General features: G+C 40.1%; 2 protein-coding genes across 7 annotated transcripts in view; one reads left to right on the top strand and one right to left on the bottom strand.

Annotated features, from left to right (window-relative positions):
* Window positions 1–12,342, top strand: part of PPHLN1 (periphilin 1) — a 156,554-nt gene extending 144,212 nt beyond the window's left edge. The window contains exon 13 of the mRNA XM_045032006.1: window positions 10,848–12,342. Coding sequence (XP_044887941.1) covers window positions 10,848–10,864 — 17 coding nt within the window. The 3' untranslated portion in view covers window positions 10,865–12,342. The remainder of the gene's footprint in view (window positions 1–10,847) is intronic.
* PRICKLE1 (prickle planar cell polarity protein 1) overlaps window positions 1–24,780 on the bottom strand; it is a 125,049-nt gene that overhangs the window by 3,607 nt on the left and 96,662 nt on the right. Inside the window, exons 1-7 of one of the 6 annotated variants that reach the window (XM_045031929.1) lie at window positions 16,393–16,511; window positions 6,207–6,386; window positions 3,842–3,955; window positions 2,587–2,724; window positions 1,877–2,080; window positions 1,044–1,230; window positions 18–878 (exon numbers count right to left, since the gene is read on the bottom strand). In XM_045031929.1, coding sequence (XP_044887864.1) covers window positions 18–878; window positions 1,044–1,230; window positions 1,877–2,080; window positions 2,587–2,724; window positions 3,842–3,955; window positions 6,207–6,323 — 1,621 coding nt within the window. In that variant the 5' untranslated portion in view covers window positions 6,324–6,386; window positions 16,393–16,511. The other 5 variants (XM_045031907.1, XM_045031920.1, XM_045031912.1 and 2 more) reach the window with 5 other exon arrangements.

A 24,780-nucleotide genomic window follows, 5' to 3' on the forward strand; every position in this document is an offset into this window, starting at 1 on the left:
TCCCTATAATCAATTACCTGTGATGTTAGACAAAGCCAAGGAATCCATTGAATCTCGAACACTTTGCTCTTGTTGTTTCAGATCAGACAAACATTCCAATGAACCTTCATACCATTGTGTCTGGTCATGTTTGTATCCTGAAGCCACATGTTCCATATCTAACTCTTGAATTTTTCTACTACTGGCAGGGCCTGGATGGCTGCCATATGCAGAATCCCCTAAACCATCTTGTGACTGGGCCCAATACATGTCTGCCTGATATTTTTTACTTGCCAGGCTCTGATTATTTTTTTTCAAATCTGACTTGCTTTTAACATTATCAGAAATCCAGTGTTCATTTGATGTAAGATCTACTTCAGCAGGCTGCTGAAAGAGGCCTTTATCACCAAATTTTAGGAGGAGTTGAGTCATGTAGTCTTCATGCTCAGCCCACTCTTCAGGGTCTTCGGTCACTTCCTGCTCTACTCTTCCTTTCCAAAAATCTTCATTCACAAAGCCTGCTCTTTGCCTTGAAAGGCTTAAGTCATCCATCTTGCGAGAAAGAGTATCATCAGCATTGCTAGAAAGACCAGGGAATTTGTAATTCAGTGCTGGTGACAGTAGAAGAGACTGTCTACACTGGTCAGCTGATCGGCTGCTCTTTCCCATACGAACACTTCTTCTGGAGTCTCTTGATCGTGCAGACTGAAATGCAGAATCAGATGAGTCAGAGGCATGAACGTCTTCTCCCAAACTACAAGTTTTTGAACAGTAAATTTGTCCTTGCTTGGGAAGAAAAGGACAACCCAGCAGAGAGGCCTTGCACTGAGCACAAGAAAAACAAGTCTCCGTGGCATGCCAGTGCTGTCCATCATAGGTCATCTGAGCATGGTCAACACCTAGTAAAGAGAGTCAAAGAGGAAATGTTTAGTTTATGGCAAAAATAGTATAAAAAGTTACACATGCAAAACCTGAAGCTTTTTTGGCTTGTGAATTATCATGTTTATTCAATAAAATACTCACCACCCTTGTAAAATGTTAATACTTAAGAAGGATATATTTACCTATGTGTTCCCCACAGGTCTCACAGTACTCAGCATAAAGAGATTCAAAACACCCACAGCAGAATGGACGCCCATCCTTCATAATGTATCTCTGTCCACCAAGGACAGTTTCACACTCGAGGCAACAAAAATGCTTCATATGCCAATGGCGACCCTCAGCTTCTGTGCACTCATCAGCAAAGATGATCTTAAAAAATAAAAGTACATTTTTAGGCAGGCATTAATAATGTTTGTTGGATTCATGAAAACTGCATGTAAAAAAGGAACTGTACCAAAGGAATAAAGTTAACAGACCACCGATTACATTTAAAAAACTATATATTAATTCAGCAGTACTGTCAATCTGAAGTATTAACTGATCAGTTTCAATAGTTAAAAATACAAGATTTAGCTATGCTGCTAAAGGTAGACAGAAGGCTGTCACATTTGCTAAGTAAAATGAATATATATTTTTTAAAAGTAACTAAAATTAGTGCATAAGACAGATGTTTCCAAGTATTTGAGGTATGACTGATAAGGTCAGCAATAAGAAAACCATTATTCTGGAATGTGTACAAGTTTTCCTTGTAACTCAGTCTTTAGGTTTCAATTCTAATCTCAGATACACAGCTGTGTATCACCCTTGTCCAGTATCTGATTTTACAAGATCTGTTTGGAGACTGGAGAGGTTGTTCACATCTACATATGTGATATTAGAATACAGTCTTTGTTGCCAAAGGGTACATATTAGTATTCAAAAGTTGTTTGTTTAATTGAGCAAGGGACATGACAATTTTATCATATTAATGGTGGGTTCTGTGGAAACATGGGTTTAGTACAAAAGTGTTATTTACCTCATCACATGCTGAACAACGGGGTTTGAGAAGTTCAGCATGGTGTCTACCACAGTGAATTTTTCCATCTTGGTAGAAGTAGATTAGGTCAACAAGAAGCTCATTACATGTAGAGCACACAAAACAGGATGGATGCCAGTACACTCCAGATCCAGCTCTTGAAGCAAACACTGCAACTTCACCTCCATTTACTTTTGTACCACACTAGAAACAACCAAAAAAAGTTAATAAGCTTCCACTGCAGGAATACCAGCCTTTGGTGTTTAGTTTGGTTAAATCAAAACACCAAGCCCAATACATTGTTAAAGTTCTTATTCCATTTTATATAGCAAAAGGGGCAATTCTAATAATCCTGGATTGTACACAATTCTGATGCAGAAGTAAATTTTACTCCTATGCACTTACTTGGTGTTTTAAAAACACCTAAATCTTCTGTGTATTAAATAGGTATGGATTTAGTACAACAGCCAGATGGCTACAATGTGACTTATTGTCTACTCTGAAAATTGTTTGGTATATCCACACCATGTGAAAGAATTAAATCTAACTTTTTTAAAAATAAACCATTATCTTCTCTCTTCTTATGTGGAATTTTATCAGTATTACTGAGTACAAGCACAGACAGACAAGAGCCTATATGTAGCATCAACAAACGTATACGGTCTACAGTGTTGGTACAGCTAGTTTCATTGCTATTGCCACAAGGTTACCTGTTCACAGACTGCATGCATTACTGCTCTTGAGAGCAGTTTAATAGTTCCTCGTCCCAATGCCTCCTTCTTACGCTGAGTGCTAAACATTTGTAGTTCCTTCTTCTCTTCTTCACTTAAAGATTGACAATATCTCACCTTCAGCAGAAGAGAGGGTACATGCTTTAGACGCCAAGCTACTGGTTATTTACTTCGCAGTAGTAACTAAAATATGTGATAAAATATCAACATCCCTGTTCAGCTCCTTCCTAAGATTTCCCACATGCTTTATATTTCCTACAATATATATTTTAAACTCTTCCACATGTTACAACACCAGATATGCAAAGAGAAAGTTTATGTGAATTCTTTGTTAAAGTATTATAAGCAAATCAAAAGTGTGCTAAACTATTGCTATCTAAAAATAGAATTGCTGCCAAATTAAATTTGTTAGTGTGTTTGGATGTATGGTTTTTGGATTTGCAGATAACCAAAGAGTGTATACTGCAGTATACACAAGAACTTAAGCACCGACTCGTTTTTACAAAGGTATTTGTTACTTCCACTTCTACCCTATAATACACAGAATCGTGTCTAGGTTTCAAACCTTTTACTGCCACAAAGCATCTTTTCTATTACAATGAAGTCTCAGAAATGTGTAGGTTCCTGGTAATTGATGGGTGGTTGCAAACACTATAAAACCAACTTGTGTTAAGTTTATTGCACTGACTGCCTTCTTCTTAACAAGAGAAAGCAATGGCCTCCTAGACAGCTCTTATCTCAATACAACTGAAATGAACAGCTAAACCAGGGGTTGGTAACCTTTCAGAAGTGGTGTGCCGAGTCTTCATTTATTCACTCTGATTTAAGGTTTCACATGCCAGTAATATATTTTAACGTTTTTAGAAGGTCTCTTTCTATAAGTCTATAATATACAACTAAACTATTGTTGTATGTAAAGTAAATAAGGTTTTTAAAATGTTTAAGAAGCTTCATTTAAAATTAAATTAAAATGCAGAGCCCCCCAGACCAGTGGTCAGGACCCAGGCAGTGTGAGTGCCACTGAAAATCAGCTCGCATGCCGCCTTCGGCGCCCGTGCCATAGGTTGCCTACCCCTGAGCTAAACAGTGGATTTGACAATGTACACACTATGCTATCTTTATGGGTTAGATGCATTGCATGTGACATTTTAGACTTGTAATATGTCCACAGGAAGATCATTCTTCATTCTTAAAAAGAAGCATATAGTTAATGGATACATGGACACATAGTTACCTCATTATCATGGGGTGGCAACTGGTACAGAAGCTGTTTAATTCTATGTTTTTCTCCAGGGCTGTTAATGTAAGGGACCTTCTCCTCCGGCAAACAGGCAAAGTATAGCTGTACCTGAATAGGAGGTATTAAGAATTAAGACCAGAGGGGTACACATGACTCAAACATTGTAAATGTCCTTCAACCAGTGCCTTATCTTAAGTCTCATTTACAAAGGAACTAAGATATGCTACATTAGATCTGTGACAGCATTTGCATTCCTCTAGGTAATATGAGGACCAGATGAGCTAACACAGCAGAACTGGATTGTCTCTGCTACAACTAGCGCCCAGCTGCTGAATTGCTTTTCTGGAATGCAATTTGCAGTGACAATTACGGGTATCATAAATTATGCACATTTAATGCTATCATTATTTCCACCCCCTTTAGGGTTGGTCAGCAAGCCTGTTGAAATTCCAAATTTCCCTCTGCAGTTTACCACACAATGTGTGAAGCTGTACTAAAAACAACTACTACATAAACAAATTTAATTTGCTCTGTGCATTTTACACATTGCTGAGACAAAAGCTGTTTTGTAATCTTCTGCTGATCAGGTTCTTCACAAACATCAGCTTTCATTGCTACCATGTGAGCTTTTGGTAAGAAGCAAAAATCATCCTTCTCTTGGGAGGAGGAGGTTGGCTCCAGCCACATTTCAACCAGATGCAAGTTCACTTTGAAATTTTCATAGGGTTTTTCGTTTGACCGGGAAAGCAAAACACACTATGCCTTCTTGAAAGTCTTCTCAGGCTTGTCTTTATTTCATCTTATCAGTAGAAAAATGACAGGAAAACTGTAAAGAATGCTATGACAAAGCCCAATGGCAAAAAATATTTTTGTGGAACAGCTACAGATTTATTATTTTTCCTGTACAGTTTCCAGCTTGTCATAAGGCCTAAGGCTGTAAATAAGAGCTGATTGTTGCAGACGATATTACCTGCTATCTGTATTTAAATGATGCTTTGGTCAATCACTTACTAGGCATTTTAGTTAAGACAAATGAAAAAAGAATCATTTCTTCCTCAGTCAAGTTAAGTGGAAAAAGTAGTACAAATCACTGTCAGGTTTTGACACAGAACTGAACATCAATGAGTTTCAATTAAGTTTACTTTTAAGTCCACTAACCAACAGACTTTCTTTGCAAGGAACAAAGCAGAACATGCAGTAAAAAGGAAACTTCTAGGGTTAATTTGCTATGCCCATGTCTCACATAATACTAATCAAAATGCCACTGATGTTGTCATCTGTATGAAAATATCTTTAAGCCTGTGGTACCTAGAATGAGTGATTTCTGCTGCATTTCCCTTAAGAGTTTAAAGTAGCTGTTAGCTAGTTGTTCCCCCTTCCCCATGTCCCTCAAGGTAATTTAACTCTAGTGTATTTAGTTTGTGATAAAAGGATCTTCCTTAAAGATGGTGCATCATATATGGGTCTTGTTGGCTTGTTATTCTTAATTTAATCATGAAGAGGAAGTCTCTGGAAAACAAAAAGTAGATCTTTTGCTCCTGCATACATCGGCAGGCCACCTGAACTAGAGATGCTCAGCTCCCTTGACATGTTACACATAGTCTAGTAGTCACCCTACCCATTTATACAGGAACAATAGAACTCAATGCTGGTCAAACACCTTATGAATCATCTATATCAGATTCTGCAGTACTGTTGCTGGATCTTCTTTTTAACTAGAAGTTTATTTAAGAACCTATTTTTGAACATTTGATCAACATAGCAACTTGCTCCCTTAGCAATTAGTGTCATTGTTCTATTTCCATTGCCATTTTCTTATACTTAGAAAGGTTTCATTTTCAGTTTTAGGCAGTTTAGTTGAGGAAAAACCACCATCCAAAACCAAAAATGGAACAGTCCTAAACTCCTCTCCCCTCCAACTGTAAAAGTCAACTCCAGAAGGCATGCAAGAGAGAAATCATTGCGTGAATAAGTGGCAATATGTACAGTTAAACAATTTTAAAGCAGCGCCAGAAATAGTTTCATTTAAATACATCATATTTAAAGAAACATCCCATTTCACACATGTCAAATATTTACTTATTTAGAAAAATAAAGAATTGGAAAGTATATTATTTCTATTATAAAAGTGTCCAGTGATGATTTTTCTTTTAATATAGGCTTCCCAATAACCAAAGCTGTTTAACCTCTCTCTCCATTAAGATAGGCCATTAGAAAAAAAATCTGCTAAAGCACACTTAACTTACGTCTTATTAGGAAGCTATACAAGTCTTTCATCAGTGGCAACACATGATATTTAGTAAGAGATGAAATTATAGCTATTTTGATTAATTTTAAAAATAAGAGTCTCAGTTCCTACCTGTTCTGGTCTAAGACCTGGTGGAACCCAGGTATATTCTTCCAAGGCACAGCCAGAGTCGTCATCGGATGTTGAGCTTCGTTGACACCCAAAGGTAAGGTTAACTTTTGGCTCCATCTCCAAAGGCACAGTATAGTGTGCAGTGTCAGCTATTCAGTTGCAGTTCATCAAGAAACTGTTCTGAAAAGGACATTACAAAAGAATGAGATTACAAAAGAATTAACAAAACAGGAAAAGCCTCATGGAAGTGATCTTGGAGTAGGGGTAGAAGGGCATCAAACAAGTTAAATATTTGAACTACTATTGTGGCAAAGTGATTGCTATAAAATACATCATGAAGGGGAGATGCTTCTATTGATACGTCACTGGGAATTTAGATTATATGCATAGCATGAAATACTGATCTTCAGTAAAATTAATTAGTGTCTTGGCAGGACAATCATCCTGACCACCTGGGATTAAGAAGACATTTCCTCCAACAGTATAACATTGCACGATTAAGCTGTATTTACATTCAGAATTTCAGGCAACACTCTTATCATTGGCTTAAGTGCTGATGCAACTCCATTGATGCTAGATCATGCACAGAAAGTTTTACCAGTAAGCCCTTTCAAATCACGTCTAAACATCACAGCAGTATAATACTTGTGGCTGGACACATTACCAGTCCCACCATTGCCAATATCAATGAAGTTGTACCAGTGCTAGACCAGTGGTGGAAGAAGGACTTAAATTCTCATGGTAGACAATGCTGTAGGTATAGTATCAGAGTTTTTCCTCCTTCAAGCAAATGGCAGTAGACATTTAATTACTATGCATCTTTTTTTAAGATACACATTTATTAATAAGCCATTCTTGAGCTAGTCCATACCTTCACAAAAAGATGAAACTGACTATTCCATTTTGCTATTGCTACAATACTAAAATGTTCCACACCCCCCAAAAAAAAACAACCCATGAATAATAAAGTTTACACATGCCTTGAGAATTTATCCACTAATTTTAGCCTACTGCTAGTTAGAATAACAAAGTTATAAATCCTGAAAACACTGTTTTTAGAGATGCCAACAGACTTATTGCAGTGCACAGCAGCACTGCAATAAAGATTGCTTATATCATAACTCATTATTCTAAGTACAATGGTAGATCTCCTATCCAAGCCACTGTAAGAACTGCATATTTTCACAAAGCATGTTGGATGTTAAATAAATCCCTAAAATTTTATTTCAGTTTTTGCTGAAGTGGTAAACTTAGTAAATTTAAATAAATTAAAACTAAAATTAAGTGACATCAGTACATATTATAAAGAAAGGTAAGTGTTAACATGAAGGAAAACCTCTACATTTACTATTTTGTGCAGTATTTTAAAACAGCATGCATGCCAGAAGACAGACCTTAACCCAACCAACCAATAAATTTGACTTTACTTCACCCTTAACAAAAGTAAAGATGACCTCATTTCCTTTTCTACTGTTCAGAGTTTGTGACCTTTTAAATAAGTCATCATTTTAAAGCAGGTGCAGCTCATTCATGTTTTCAATGTAAAAAAAAATCTTTATGAACATCAGTTCATTCATTCAGTCCTCAATTACTAGTGTTAATAAAAGTCAGGAGCAATTTAGTGTGGATATTATATTGTCTTGAATATTACTGTTGCTGAAACAAGTAACAAAAAAGCAGCGCTCATCTACTGAATAATTTATAAAAATGATCAGTAGGCAGATCTCTTAAAGTTCACTTTGGGTATCTAAAATACATAGATAAACATCTTATCTATAAACTAATTTCCTTTGAAAGCAGATACAGAGGAAATAATTTGTTCAAAGAAAATTCCTTTCTCATGTTAGTGGAAATAAAATCATCCAGTACAACAAGAGCAATAATTTCATTTTAGATCTAAGGCTATGTCAACCCTACAAATTACTTCAGTATAATTTATGTCACTCAGGGGTGTGAATAATCCACATCCCCTGAGCAACATAGGTTATACCAGGGGCAGGCAACCGACGGCACACGAGCTGATTTGCAGTGGCACTCACACTGCCCAGGTCCTAGCCACTGCTCTGGGGGGCTCTGCATTTTAATTTAATTTTAAATGAAGCTTCTTAAACATTTTGAAACCTTATTTACTTTACATACAACAATAGTTTAGTTATATATTATAGACTTATAGAAAGAGACCTTCTAAAAAGGTTAAAATGTATTACTGGCACACGAAACCTTAAATTAGAGTGAATAAATGAAGACTCAGCACACCACTTCTGAAAGGTTGCCGACCCCTGTGTTATACTGACCGAAGCACAAGTGTAGACAGTGCTATGTTGGCCAGAGAGCTTCTCCTACCAACATAGCTACCACCTCTCGCAGAGACAGGACTTATTAAGCCGATGGGAGAGCTCTCTCCTGTAGTCTTAGAGCATCTTCACCAGAAGCGCTACAACAATGCAGCTGCGCGGCTGTAAATGATGTAGTGTAGACATAGCCAAGATCTCTTCCTATTCCCATAAAGCAACAGGCAAGAGGGAGTAGGATAAAGCTGGGAACTCAATGTTCTGGTAGCTACTAAAAGATGCAATTGCTAGTTATGGTTGTAGTAGGACTGTGATGCATATCTTGACCCCTAGCACAATTATAGGTGTGTCCTATTCTCAGCTATGAGATCAATGTATCATGTTTACGAGTCACACTTAAAGTCCAAGTCATTTTGGAAGGTGATCCAAGTACTAGATATACAGTACTTTAGAATATCCTTCTGTAGAACTAATGAAATTAAGTGAGATGTTTATTTGAAATGAGGTAGATCAGGGATCGGCAACCTTTGGCATGTGGCTCACCAGGGAAAGCCCCCTGGCGGGCCGGGCCAGTTTGTTTACCTGCCGTGTCCACAGGTTCGGCCGATCACATCTCCCACTGGCTGCAGTTTGCCGTCCCAGGCTAATGAGGGTGGCGGGAAGCGGCACGGGCCGAGGGATGTGCTGGCTGCCACTTCCCGCCACCCTCATTGGCCTGGGACGGCGAACTGCAGCCAGTGGGAGCTGTGATCGGCCGAACCTGTGGACACGGCAGATAAACAAACTGGCCCGGCCCGCCAGGGTGCTTACCCTGGCAAGCCACGTGCCAAGGGCTGCTGATCCCTGAGGTAGTGACACTTTAAAAATATGATCTAACTACTTGAAGTCTCACTTGAAATTTTCTACTTCTCACTTATTACTGTATTATATACAGTAATGTGTTTGTCAGACTGTCACCTTTCAAAACTTAATTCTGCTTAGTGACCCATAAATATTGGAGTCTACTTTTTTTTTTTTTAAACAGTTTCATTAAGCAGTTAATGTTGGACTGCACCATGGAATAGCAAGCCTAAAGTAAGTTTCATAGGAAAGGAGTAACTACATCAGCAAATATACTGAAGAGTTCAGACAATAGTATCTTTGGTCTGGCGTTCACGCTCTTAAGCTAGAACAGTAATTGGATATATTCAGCTTTGTAACTGATCCTGTTGATTCAGAAATATAACAGGGAAGACGAGTAGCTGCTCAAAATATTAGTGGCTTTCATACAGTGATCAGATATACAGTTATCGGTACACATCTACTCTACCATGTAGATTTTCTTAGACTGGTTGTCAGTTTTCTAAAGGGTGAAATTATTGCTTTGTGCCAGCAGATGGGATCTGCCCAGTGCTCATCACTGATCCCTCTAGAACAGTGGTTCCCAAATTGGGGTTCATGAACCCCCGAGGGTTTGCGAAATGTTACAGCGGGTTCTTGGGAAAAAAATCCCTAATGGCAGACAGAGCTGTCCCTAGAGAGCCCAGGCAGCATGGGGCCAGCAGCCCAGAGCCCCTGGACTTCCAAGAGCTAAGCAGATCAAAGCAAGCATATCTATCACACTGAGGAGATTTAAACTTCAAGACTCATTATAAGAAATGGAAAGGGAGGTGGATATTTTTTGCTGTTTTTAAAATTAAATAGGCAGCTAGTATTGTTTTTCAAATTGTTATGAAGAACAAGTTTAAGCTTTGTTGTGATGTGCGTTGTTTGCCTGGACTGATCAAGACCTGAATGTTTGTGTAGGAGGAACTCTTTGAGTTGGTTGGCTTCTTAAATACCTTCATGCTGTTTCACATCTGATACTCCTTGATGAAACATAGGAGCCTTGTCTTATAACAGGCTTATTCAAAGTGATACAAGCTACGAAAGTGAGATCTTGGAAGAGTGTTGCGTTTTCATAATGTAATAAAAATACTGTAATAAATAAATAGTGTGTAATAAGCATGTCATAAAAACAAATTTTATATTTCCAAGATCATGGCTTTTATACTCAGGTAAAGGAGAAAATCCCTGGAAGTATTCATTTTTAGGAGGGGGTTCACAAGGCTTGACCTTTTAGTGAAAGGGATTGACAGAGTGTTAAAGTTTGGGAACCACTAGAGGCCACTCCAAATAATCCTGTAGGACATTTTATGTCTTCTACTGTCAGCATGGAAACTTGTCTCTGTTTAGAAAGATATACAAGCTGTCAGTCAGTCAGTCATGGTTTTGTACTTCTCATAGTTTCTTAATAAAAATCAATTAAAAAAAATCACAAAATAAATTTGGAAAAGCCTTAACATCCTCTTGTTTTGTGCTATCCTCACAGGTCATCTTGGCATATAAATTAAGCCTGGAGAAAGAATGCCAGACCATCAGAGACAGAAATCACATTTGAAGTGTGACCAATGATGGCATAAATTGAAAAAAGAAAAAAAATCTTATGCCTTCATTGCAGCAAAGAAAGTTTTCTTCTTTTTAACCATCAAGTCATAGTCAACAGAACTGTTTCTGGCAGTGAATCAGGGTTGTCTACCTCCTACTCTGTGGACAAAAAATGTCAACCATATTCAGAATGGACTAGCTGATTCCATGAAGGAGAGAGTGTCATTAGCAAGATTGGTATGAATCAAACCCAACCACAGTACTGGGTTGTTCCAATAACCTGTATAAATATCCAATATTTAGGTATGGGAGAATTTTAACATTCAAGTGTTACATTATTTACAGCTTAATCAAGAATGGGCAGTAACACCTGAGCAAAGAAACAGTCTTTCACTTTACTAAAGGAGACTTTGATTTGTAGTGAGAGGTGTATTTTAGTAGTCTGAGCAGAATACCGGTAACCAGAAGTTTAAACATGGTAGTGAAAACAGTCATGTTTAAATATGAATTCACAATCACATTAGTTGTGGTCAGCACTGTTTCACCCAATTTGCCACTGTAGACAAGGTCAAGGTTGTGTTCAGCACTGTCACTTGTAAGAAACCCTGGTCCCAGTACCATATACCCATGACTTCCTGACATGATACTGAACTGAGCATGTACTAGTTCTTTAAACTCAATTTTGAACTATTAATCTAGGAAAGTCAAGCCCACACTGATTCCCTGTGGCATCAGAAAAAGTCAACCTCTCTTGCTTAGTTGCTCCATCTGTAAAATGGAGATGATAACCTTGTGAAATGAGTGAGTTTATGTGAACTAGTTAATTTTACAAAGCTCTTTGCAAATGGCATTATAAGTGTCAAGTGCTATTTCTGTGTAGGTAACTGCTGTCCTTGGTAATGTTAAGATTTACAAAGTGCACCAAGGATCTATAGATGCCAGAGTTATATAATTCCAAAAAGAGGACAAGACATTGGGGGAGGAGTAGCAGAGCCATTTTTCCTTTCAGACCAAGCTACTTGCGGAAACAGCTCCAGTTCTACTCATTTTTCTATGCATTGGAATTTAAAAAACAAAAACAAAAAAAAAACCTAACACATTAACCTCAAAGCTTACACCCTCTACCTCCAGTTCCTTTATGGGTAAGAAGTAGGTTGAAACAGCTCTTGGGAGGGAGTGAAGGAAAGAGGGGTCCGTCTCTTAGCTGGGATCTGCAAATTGAAAAACTAAACTAAAAGAAAAGGGCAAGATTGCTATCAGTATGTTGGTTTTAGTAAGGGCAAGGAAGAAGAATCACAAACCACACATGCCCCCATATATATAAATTACCATTTAAACTTTCATTCATTGGAAGGTTGGGAGCATTAACATGGAAGAGGTGCATTCCAGATACCAAAAACATTATTCATAAATCAAACCAGATTGTGACTATTGTGTTTCTGAATGTCTGATGTTGAACTGAAGTATCTGAAAACTATTTGTAGACACTATTTTAGCTATCATTTGTTTATAAATTACTACTTTCCCAACCCTCCTCAGAGTCAGTCTGTAAATCAGTTTGCAAATTAAAACTGCAACAGATTAGAGCTAAAACGTTTTTTGCAGTTATACTCATTCTTCAAAGTAACAGGCTTCAAAATGGTTACATATCCTAAGGAGTACAGCTGTTGAAAAAATAGATTATTTGTTTGAGGAGGGATGCTACATGACATCTTCAAAATAAAGTAAGTTTGTTTTAAAGATCTACAAGCACTACCTCACTAATAAAGCTTCACAATCTACAAAGAGAAAAATCTTTCACTAGTGGCTTCATAATTATTAGCCATGTAATTGGATTAAAGAAAAATGTGATTAAAAAAGTTAGCCAGATATACACTAGTGAAACTGAAGTCTATTGTCATCTATGGTCACTTAATAATATGAAGAGTTCTTAAGAATGAAGAGTCCATATCCCTAATTATAAATCCACTGTTACATAAAGTATTAAAACTCACATCCTAGAGAAAGGATATTACAGAATTGTTGAATCCAAGTGTGAAACTAATCCTTATGTTAGGATTTCCAGCTCACTGAATAAGTTCTATGGTCACCTCTGACCAGATAGAAGAGGTCATGATTTGTGAGCCCAGTAAGACACATTTCCTTTCCCAACCCCTGCTGTTTAACTCTGTCCTGCAGGGCAAATTGTTTAACAACTTTTTTGTTAAACTGCTTGTTAACAAGGCTATAGGGAATACAAGATGCATATCACATGCATCCATTCACAATACACTGAAACTGCAGCCCAAAGGGTTAAGACTAGGGGTTAAATAAGCAGGTGAATGGGATGACCATTCCACCTCATATGATAATTCACCCTAAAGAGGAGCAAGAGTCTGTAGTAGCAATATAACCAAAAACCAATATCAGGACTATTCAGTGCGTTTCCAATAACGGTATAAGTATTACCAGAAAAACCCACTTTACTGCCGCAACTGGAGTAATTTGTTTTCCTGCTTCGCTGTTAAAAATAATGTAATTTTTGAAATCTAGCAAACATTTGATACCAGATTTGGCACCCAGTACAAAGAAATTTGGACCCAGTTCCAAATATTACAACTTAGGTGTTAGGCATTATCAGGACTCAGTCACAGCTGCTTCAGAGGTTTAACTTATTTGCATGTACAGAATATCTAGTGAACTTTTAAAGAAACAGTACTGTACTTTATTAGATAAAGACATACAGCAGAATTCAAAGACCTCTACAGTGTATTCATTGTTAACTATATGTTGATTGGCCTTATAAATCAAGCTGATGTGTTTTCTACATTTTCTAAATACGCCTTTACCCCGATATACTGCTGTCCTCGGGAGCCAAAAAATCTTACTGTGTTATAGGTGAAACCACGTTAGATCGAATTTGCTTTGATCCACCTGAGTGCGCAGTCCCCCCACCCCCCAGCACTGCTTTACCACATTATATCCGAATTCGTTTTATATTGGGTCGCGTTATATGGGGTAGAGGTGTAATGCCTAATCTATGTACACCAATCAACAGCAGAGTTGAGTAATTCACACACACACACACACTTGCCAAAATAAAGATAATTTTTCACACTGGAAATCTGGCATTACTTTCTTTCGTGATTTCAGACTTATTTTCATGAATAATGCCTTCTGATATTGCAAAGACTGCTTAAATTTAACAAAAGGGGGAAACACTATGACAAAGCATTGTCTTTGCCAAAATGTCTGATTTGGGCTATGTTATTTGGCTCCATCTTGGGATATAAATACAAACTGCATGTTGTGGTTATACAAGAACCAATAGTTTAGGAAGCACTGTTCTAATAAGATCTTTATCTTCCATAATGGGGTACACAGATTTTAAAAAAAGAGAGTAAAAGAAATCTAGCCCTTTACAGTCTCCTATTGATTTTTTTTTTAATTTCTATTTTAAACAACGACTGTAGGAAACAGCAGCCAGACTTTACTCCAATGTACACATATACTCAGGTTTCACCCCATCACCTGTTGGCTCCTGAACAACACTCTTCTTTGTTAAAACTTACAGCACACTCATTGGAAACAAGTTTCCAGAGAAAATACTTCAAGAAAGTGTTCAAGAAGTCACAAGGCTAGAGTTGTAAAAACAAAATTCCACACATAGCCCAGTTTATTCTGACACAGATTAATGAGGAAAATTTAAATATACATACATGCACATTTTTAAAAGGTCATCTTATCTGTCAAATGTTTTATCAGCTGAAGAATTCTGAAAAACTGATATTGATTGTTCTCATTATCATAAAGGTTTTTTAAAAAAAAATTATAAAAAGGAGGTTAATAATTATAAGCTAAAACCATGAGTGTACTTAAATTTCATAGCAACAAGCATGTATAGCAAACAATAGGCAAAACCCCTTCTCAATGCTCAATTCTAAATACCAGACATACTGCCAACAGAAATCCTCTCTTAAACTTATTATTTCAAGGCCAAGTCATTGTGGAGACTAGCTTAAAAAGATCATTCTAATCTTAGAGGGACCACCTGTATTTCAGGCAGGCCTTGTGTCCAAGGGCCAGCTGACAACAAAGTGCACATGTAACAACTCACCAATGGGAGGTTTGTTGAGTGAGTGAATGGGATCAAATGTGATGCCATCTCGTATGTCAAGTAGCACAGGAGCAGTCTGTGAACAGTTGGAGCAAACGCAGCGCAAACAGACCTGGCTTTCTTAGCTCACAGCAGCAGTAATAAGGTATCAGCGTCCAATTAACCTCCCTTGCAGCCGAGTCCTGACGGTTAAGTGGCTACAAGGAACGGCACATTACCTCTTTAAAAAGGGAGCCCAGGCGCAAGCGGCAGCGGGAGGCGAAGCCCCCCAGCTCCGACCCCTGCAGACTCGGCGCTCGCTGCTTCCCCTCGCCACTTGCCATTGCTATTTTCAACCAAGTCCCCTCCACTGCTTTACACGCCAAGAAACGAAACAGGACACAGCAGCCGGCAGATCCCAGATCGCAGCCGCCACAGCCCAGGCGGGGGCCGCCAGCTCCCGAGCCCGCCGGCCAGGGCAGAGCGAGCGCCCAGCCCCAGGGGCCGGGGAGTGAGGGGCCCGCACTGCAGCCCGGGGACAGGCGCTAGGCTCCCGCGCCGCCGGGCCCCGGGGAGAGCGGCTCCCTTGCCGCATCACTGGGCGATGGAAACTGGGGGCCCCTCAAGAGCCTCCGTCCCTCCCCAGGGGGTGCGCGTCCCGCGGCAGCCAGAGCGCCCCCGCACCGACCTGCGGGCTCCTTACCTTCGGCTCCCGGCCGGCGGGCGGGCGGCGCCGGGCTCTCCGGGCAGGGCCGGGGCAGTGGCCAGCGCAGGCGGGAGCGCACGGGACAGCGGCCCCCCGCGCTGCTGCTTTCCCCACCTCAGCAGCGCCCGGCCCGCCGCCTGCACACTACCTGCGCCTCCCTCCGCCTGAGGCGAGGCGGGGCGGGCACCCCCCTCGTCCCCTCCCCTCCCGCCAGGTTGCAGAGACAGCACAGAGCAGCCTCCCGAGCGCAAGCCCTGCCCCTCCCCACATGCACGGGTAGTTTTTAAACACAGCCCTCAGGCAGCCTCCTCCCGGCTCCCTAGAGCCCCCAGCCTCCTCCCCAACCCTCGGGCAGCTTCCTCAGAGCCCCCCCCCACACACACACACACACAGCCCAGTCTCCCCAACACGCAGCGCCCCCCGGCCTCCTCAAAGTCCTCCGAGACCCCCGGCTTCCTCACAGTCCACCAGCCTCCCCCCCACACACACACAGCCCCTGACCCCCTTACCGCCCGCCTCCCCAACACACCCACCTCAAGAAGCTCCTTACTCCGCTCGGAGGCTGTTTGCAACATCCTCCAACATAAACACTAGCTCCCGCCAGGAGTGTCCCTAGGCCACATACCTCCCTCCCCCACACACAGATGTTCTCATTAACCCCCCACTTCAATGGTGCACAGCGCAGCGGGGGGAGGAACCAGCCCTTACCGATACAGCACCAAGGCTACAGCCGCTGGAGGAGGCAGAAGGTACCAGAACAACAAGGGCCTCATCGTGGCAGGCAGTGTTCAGAATCATCCTTCCCTTTCATTCACACCACTGGCGAAGAAGATGCACATTCATGTAATATTTCGGGAAGGACCCGCTACAAGGCAAAAAGGTTCCCTCGGCCAAATAGCTACTCCAGAGACTGAATATTTTTAGAAGTAATAAAAACTTAAGTCACAATACTGAGTACATATATTAATTCCCCCGCCCCTGTTTGGTTCCCTAATGCTATTTGTGCTTGTAATAGATCTCCCACCACACCCCCCATTGTGTGGAAAGCCTTCCTGCCTATACATCAGAGTGTACTAAGATTTGACCTCTGTTCAGTCTATAATTCCTCCAACATTAATCCTTAGACTGTCCACTTCCAGGAACTGTCAGTCATCTGTGATCCTATATAAACTACAAGTTACCACAAATTACAAGAGTTACTTGAGAAATCCCTTATCTTCCACTTACTTCCATTTCATAAGCTCCAGGGAGCCAAATCAGTTCTACAAGCACTGATGCAAACATTTTAAAACGCCTATGTAAACTTCCCTTTTCTTTCCAACACACCACTCTGAGAATATGCGAGGCCCCCTTCCTTAACAATCATTTCGAAACTTGCCCATAACAATGAAATCAGCTCACTGGGCCAGAATTTAACAAGTTTCTGACCATTTTGAAGAGGTCCTTAACATATGTAAAGTCAGGCAAGCCTGATGAAGAGAGCTATTTTGTGTCACTCCATGAAAGGAACAATGCCAGGTAAAAGTCTTAAATCAAACAGGATAGTGGAAGGTGTCAAAAGTGAGCCACTAGCAAAATTCAAAGCAGCCCCATGAATAGTATTATACAAATGTGACAAATATTTTATGTAGGATTTAATACAAAAAAAACCCCCTTCATTATATACATTACTAAACTGAAGCAAGAGGAAAGAATGTCAAAGTAGTAGAGTCAATGCTTTCATGTGCAAGACTGAAAGGTGTACTATGGCATCACAATAAATCTGGTTATTGTATATATTTGCATAATTACAAATAAAGAAATTAAGAACTCTTTAATAGCTATATAATCTGTCTAAAATCATTCATTTTATACACATTAGATATCAGTACTAGGGACTATGGCCAATAGTAGACTGTAAATGCTGCCTTACATACAAAGGTGACACTATCAAATACTACATATATGTATTTACAGTTGCTGTAGTATTTGAGAGTCATATGATGTCTCTGCATTTATCAAGTGCTGGTGGACAAAAAACAATGTAAGGTAGAATGTCAATTTTTTTTAAATGTTACCCAAGAACAATTTCTCTCTCACAGGGCACAGTTTAGTTGCACATATGGTTCTGCACACAGCTGAACAATGGGCCCTATTGTAAAGCTTAAAATTTAAAAATACACAAACATGTTGCTATAAATAGTTTGGTGAAATGAATAGCTCAATGGTAAAACTCTGAGTAGTTTCTCTCTCTCCAGTGCCAAGTACAGATGAGGAAAATGTTAGTATTTATTAGAGGGCATAGATACCAGAGGCTTATGGCTTTAAGTATAGAGTCTATTTAGAAAAGATTTAGCCCAGGTCAGACAATAGTGTTTGTAATACAGACATGCTTGGCTAGCAGCCAGTGTTGATTCCATCTTTGACAATAAACATTCAAAAAGGGAGGAACCACCAACATAGCTATCGCTTTTACTTCACTCTGCATTTTTAAAAGGTGTAGCCTTTCCTCCAGCTTGAAATAAACTGGCTTTTGCAGCTTCCCTCCCCCATTTGACTTCAAAGGCTGGCAGGCAGTTTCCTCTGCAGAACTGTGAATTTAACCATGAACACCTAGGTCATATTTCCTTTTTCCTATTCCTAACTGTTCTTTGCTTTCTTAGGGAAATCATTATCAAAGATAATTTATTAGTACTGTATCTCTGGGTCAAAGGCATAAACGCCTCTTGTTCTGAATGAATCTATGTAGCATTTTTGTAGAGATGTCTAGTGTTGGACAGGTCACAACATTAATCAGACATGCACTCCTTTCTCCTGAAGCGATCCAGTAGTAAAGCATCTAATATGAAATTATATGAGGCTGATCACTTCTAAAACTTTTGTTTAAAATCAACAATACACTAGCTAACTAGATAAGGCTTCATTATCCAATTATGTACCGCATTCAACTATTTGTATGGAGGGTGGAAGTATCAACTACTGTGGAACATTCACAGTTACTTGTTTGTTACATTTTCCACTGCATTGTCAACTTTACAGGTTATTGCATATGAGATAGTAATGAAGTAGTTAGCAGACAATTAATGCTTCCTACAAAAATTAAATTTGAATGAGACAGACTATATCCACAGGGTGCTAAGAGGAGTCAATCTTGTCTGAAAGGGATTGTTATTGTCAAGGGCAAACACATTCAGAAAAGGAAAGGCATGAGTCATAACTGGGCCCCTCAAGGGCTGCCTTTTGTTTCAGTCAGGTGGAAGACTGGCGTGGATTGCTTTTTGGGTGACTGCTAAGAAGAAAACAATCTAGTTTTATTCAACTGCAACCATTTTCCCACATATCCAACCTGTATCTATACTTAATTTTATGAGGTGAAAAAGACTGCTTTAAAATTATCTATTCACGGTATAGAGCCAATCATTCAAAAATAAATTTGTTGGTGGAAAGGGGTCAGATAAATGAACTGTGTTCATAAATGGAAAATATTATACCTCGTTTACATGGGAAATAGGATGCAATTTCATGCATAAAGTTAAGCTACTTATTGCTACTGGCTGGGTAACATTAAGACAAATCAACATTTTAGTCATGAATTCTAAAATGAGAATATCCAATGTAGTATGTCAGGGCATACATAAACTGCAATATGGAACAGGAAGAAACTTTTCCTCTTCCATGAAAACACCATGGCATAGTTGATAAATAATGATCGGGCATTACTGGACCACAAGGATATGAAGCTTGATGGACCAATGGTCTGGTCCATTAAGTCAAATCTTATCACAAATTAACAGCATTAGAAATCATTGATGAAAAATATGTGATCTCTATTACAAAAAATAGGTCAATATTGCTTCACAAGACATGCAGTCAGACATTAAAATTCCCTTTGCAGTTTGAGAGGAGCTTTCTCTATTTAAACTGTAGTAGAGTGACTAACTTGATCAATATTTTAATTCTGTATCACCATTCTAAATCCAATGGAAGCACCATAAATCTCTTAAAAAGACATATGCCTGAAAGAAACATTACAGATTCATTCAATGCTGGGTAACAGGTGTGGTGGTGATGGCATGGCCAGAAACAGCAAGGAGGACCAGCATTGTCTGTAGGGACATCATTATAAATGGCAGCCACAGATACCCAGGGACCCACAATATGAAACTTATGAGAAGAAAAATAAAATATTCATCCGCCATCTGGCACAACACCTATCTGATAACCTGCCCCAAGTTTGGTAGGACAGGTGCTGCTCTGCTCTGTTCTTTTCCCTTTGCTCCCCTGTCATTGGCTCTACTTGTTCTGTATGGGTGGACGACTGCACCTGTACAGAATCACTCTGAAGTCAAGGGGATTCCACAGAGTTGTGAGACCTGTCCATTACTGGGAGGGGGGAATAGCAATCTCTCTGGTATATCAGCCAGTCAACTTCCCATGCCTCAATCCAAGTTCATTTGTATGAAGTAATTCTATTGATAATAACCACTGTGATTTTTTAAACTGTTTTTTTAATGAAGTCACAATAACTTTTTAAATTAAAAAGTCAAGTGTGGCATGTATTCATTCAGACTTCGTCAATTTCAGTATTTTTATTTGTTGAGTTGAATAATCTCCCTCTGGTGGCCAACTGAACCTCTCTACCAATTCCATTCATCATTAATTAAAAATGGAAACAGCAGAAATATATTTATTCTCCCTCACCTCCCCCCTGATGCATTATTTTTGCTGTTGAATATTAACAACCCATATATTTTCTATCCTTTTTTCTTGGAAACTTCTATGGACAACTAGAAAACTAATAAGGCATAAACTCTCTGAGGCAGGGATTGTCGTTCACTATGGGTAGGTCTACACTGAAAAAAGCTACAGCAGAACAGCTGAGAGACGTAGGGCTTGTCTACACTTACAATGCTGCAATGGCGCAGCTGAAGACACTACATGCACTGATGGGAGAGCTTCTCCCCTCAGTGTAGGTACTCCACCTCCCTGAGGGCAGGTCTACACTACAAACTTGTACCAGTGCAGCTGCGACACTGTAGTGCTTCTGGTGAAGACACTAAATCAATGTGAAAGAGTGCTCCTGTCAGCTAATAATTCCACCTCCGCGAGAGATGGTAGCTATGTCAGCGGGAGATCTCCTACCAACACAGTGCTGTCTATGGGTATGTGGGTGGGTGTGTTAAGGTCGTTATAACTACATCACTCAGGGTGTGGATTTTCCACACCCCTGAGAAACGTAATTATACCAACATAAGTTTGTAGTGTAGACCAGGGCATCGGTGTGGTTATGTAAGTTTCCAGTGTAGAGTAGCCCAAAGTGTTTGTACAGTGCTTTGCACAATGAGATATTGATCTCCTCTGGGGTCATTTTGCACTACTGTAATACAAATAAATAATCACAGTTATCAAATTAATGAAACCGCCTACCCATTGAAGTTAGTGAAAAGACTCACATTGACTTCATTAGGCTTTGAATCAGGCCCCAGTCATGCAAAGCTAATTGCACATTTTGCTTTGGGAGGTAGCATAGTCTAATAAACATGGCATCGGACTGGGAGTCAAGAGTCCTGAATTCCATTCCTGGGCCAGGCATAGATCTGCTGTATGGTCTCAAGGCATTTCACCTCTTTTTACTTATTTCTTTAGTACATAGAGGCCCCAGACAAAATCAGTGACCATTGCACTGCGCACTGTACAAACACATAGTAAGAGACAATACCTGCCCTGAAGAGCTTACAATCTAAACGGGAGACAAAGGGTGGGAAGGGAACAGGCAACAAAGGCTGAAGGTCATATAGCTGGTCAGCAGCAAAGCCAGGAATATAACCCAGGTCTACTGAGTTCTAGGCCTCTGTGTGTATGTCTATACTGCAGCTGGGAATGAGCTTCCCAGCCCGGGAACTCATGCTAGCAGGGCTCAACCCAGCACACTAAGGGCTTATAAATATACACTTAAAATTCTGCAGCAGTGCAACTGCACCACTGCAGCTGCGCCGCTGTAGTGCTTCAGTGAAGACACTACCTACATTGTTGGGAGGGATTTTCCAGTCAGCATTCCAGAGGCGGTAGCTAGGTCAATGGGAGAATTCTCCTATCAACCTGGCACTGTCTACACTGGGGGTTAGGTCAGTTTAAGTGCACCGCTCAAGGGTGTGGATTTTTCACACTCCTGAACAATGTAGTTGTACCAGGCCTCAGAATAGCAGCATAGATGTTGCTGCTTGGTAAGCAGCTTGGGCTCTCAAGACCAACCAACCCTAGCCCCAGGGTCTGAGCTTGGATGGCTAGCCTTTGTCTCTGCCAAAGCCATAATGTCCATGCTGCTAGTTTTAGCATGCTATCTTGAGCCACACTAGCACAAGTCTGTCTCCCTGGTCTGGGAAGTTCATACCCAGCTGCAATGTAGACATGTTTCTCCTCCCACCCTTTGTCTTAATTTCTAAATTCTCTGGAACAGGCAGTGTATCAATAGGTGCTTGTAAAATTTTTAGAACACTGGAGCCTCAATCTCAGTTGGGGCCTCTAGGCAGTACTGTAATACGTATCATTTATACACATGAATACTGTGCTACTAACATGCACAAAATCAAGCCAGTGCCTGATGTTTGCAGGACATGGGCCTAAATAAGTGGGGGAGTGTTTTTATTTAAATACTGTTTAAAACATTGAGTTAATAAACCAATAAACCCCTGCCCCAGAAAAAAGAAACAAACACACTATAAACTGAGGCTATGTCTACACTAACACTTACAGACTAACACGGCTGCTACTCTGAAACTTTTGTCGGTATAACTTAAGTCGCTTAAGGGAGTGAAAAAACACACCCTGACAGTGACATAAGTTACACTGACAGAAGTGCCAGTGTGGACAGTGCTATGTTGGCAGGAAACACTCTCCCATCTACATAGCTACCATCGCTCATTGGGGGTGGTTTAATTATTTCAATGGGAGAGAGTTCTCCTTTCAAAATAGAGCGGTACAGCACTCTAGTGTAAACATGGCCTTATGGAAGAAAAGATGTGGCTGTTAAATATTTAACATTCCTCACCCCTATAGTAGGGGCTTAGACAGACCACATCAGACACCTGAGATCTCCAATGAAATCATGGAAGACCACATGAGAATTTCTGTCATGTCTAAAAAAAGTAAGAGAATTAAAAGCCAACAACAAGCTGGAAGACAACTTTTATATATATTTAAAAAAATTAAAAGTCAGGAACAAAAACCTCTTAGGACTTCTTTTTAAATCTTTTAATTCTGGAGATTCTCTCTCTTCAGCTGACTGGTTCGTTGCTCCTTGCTCCAAACCACTGCCCTTTCAGCATCCATTTCACCTCAGCCTTACTCTACCTCAGGGGTTCTCAAACAGGGGTCGAGACCCCTCAGGGGGTCGCAAGGTTATTACATGGAGGGTCACGAGCTGTCAGCCTCCACATCCCGCTTTGCCTCCAGCATTTATAATGGTGTTAAATATATTTAAAAATGTTTTTCATTTTTAAGGGGGGAGGGTGTGCACTCAGAGGCTTACTATGTGAAAGGGAGTCACCAGGACAAAAGTTTGAGACCCACTGCTCTACCTGCTCTCCATGTTCCTCTCCGTATATAACTTCCTTCCCGCCTTTCAATATCTTCCTCCTTTTTTCTCAGTCTTTGTATTTAGCTCATCCCTTCCTACCAAAATCATATGTCAGTCACTTTTTTTTATTGGGAACCAAGAAAGTGACCAATGTGGAGAAGGGACATAACCTCAGTACCCATTGCCAAGGGAACATATGTGTTGTAAAACAAGTCTTTGGTGAGAAGAAAAGCGTAAACAATTTTTATTTATCACAATCAAGTTGTTTAGGCTTAAGATACAAGTGACTTCAAAATAATATTGTGTCTTTAAAGGGCCTTTTAAGTTTCCAATTCAACAAACAATCCTGGGTAAAGCTAATTCTTTAAATGACTGGATGGCTCAGGCAGTTTGTAATAGGTTATGAAACCTTTCACCTTAGGGTGTTAACACAAATTCATACTAGGTTGGTAGTAAAGGAGAGTTGCTACCATGTGATTTCTGTGCTGTGGTCTGTAAGAAATTAGCGGTGCCAGTTCAGTTTCATACTCAACAATTAACCACGTCACTGAACATCACTAACAATGACACTAGTACTTGCTTGTTGGCTGTCTCAGAAGACACCCAGGACTGAATAACGAAAGAGAATGAATTAACCTCTCATGCTTCCCTCTCAGTTTGGGTGATGGCATAACTTGCACTAAACTTTACTGGTTCTTTGGATACAAAAGGACTTCACTCTACACTGTTATTCTGCTACCTTCCACAATCACTGAATTCACTCCAACAGTTGTTTTAATTATATGAAACAAGATCCAATCCTACAAATTTAACTTAGGGCATAACTATAAAAAGTTGGGAATATGCAATAGGGTGACTAATAGCTTCAATGCACATCTTATGTGCCTAAGAATGCTTCCACTTAAGTCAACAGCAAAACTCTCATTGACCTTCATGAGAGCAGGATCAGGCTGTATGTTACAAACCACATCAACTATGAAATTTGACAGAACCCATACATCCAAAACATGTATATTATTTCTGATTCTATGAAAAAATAATCATACCTTAAACTCTTTATCTGTAAATCAAACCTTGGATCTAAGGGTGTCTCTAAACTAGAAACGCTACAGTGGCACAGCTGCAGCGCTATTACGTAGACACTTACTACAGTGATAGAAATTGCTCTTCCATTGGTGCAGTAAACCCACCTCTCCAAACGGTGGCAGCTAGGTCAACAGAAGAATTCTTATGTTGACCTAGGCATGTCTACACCAGAGCTTAGGTTGGCTTAATTACATCACACAGGGTATGACATTTTTCACAGCCCTGAGTGATGTAGTTAAGCTGACCTAATGTTGTAGTGTAGAAAAAGCAGTGTAGTTTAAGAGGTCTGGACATAGGAAAGGCTGCCAGGTTATATAATCCTGGCAGGGGCGGCTCTAGCAATTGCGCCGCCCCAAGCAGGGCGGCACGCCGTGGGGGGCGCTCTGGCGGTCGCCAGTCCCACGGCTCGGGTGGACCTCCCGCAGGCATGCCTGCGGATGCTCCACCTGAGCCAT

Source organism: Mauremys mutica, chromosome 1 (genome assembly GCF_020497125.1).
Source record: "Mauremys mutica isolate MM-2020 ecotype Southern chromosome 1, ASM2049712v1, whole genome shotgun sequence".
NCBI lineage: Eukaryota > Metazoa > Chordata > Testudines > Geoemydidae > Mauremys > Mauremys mutica.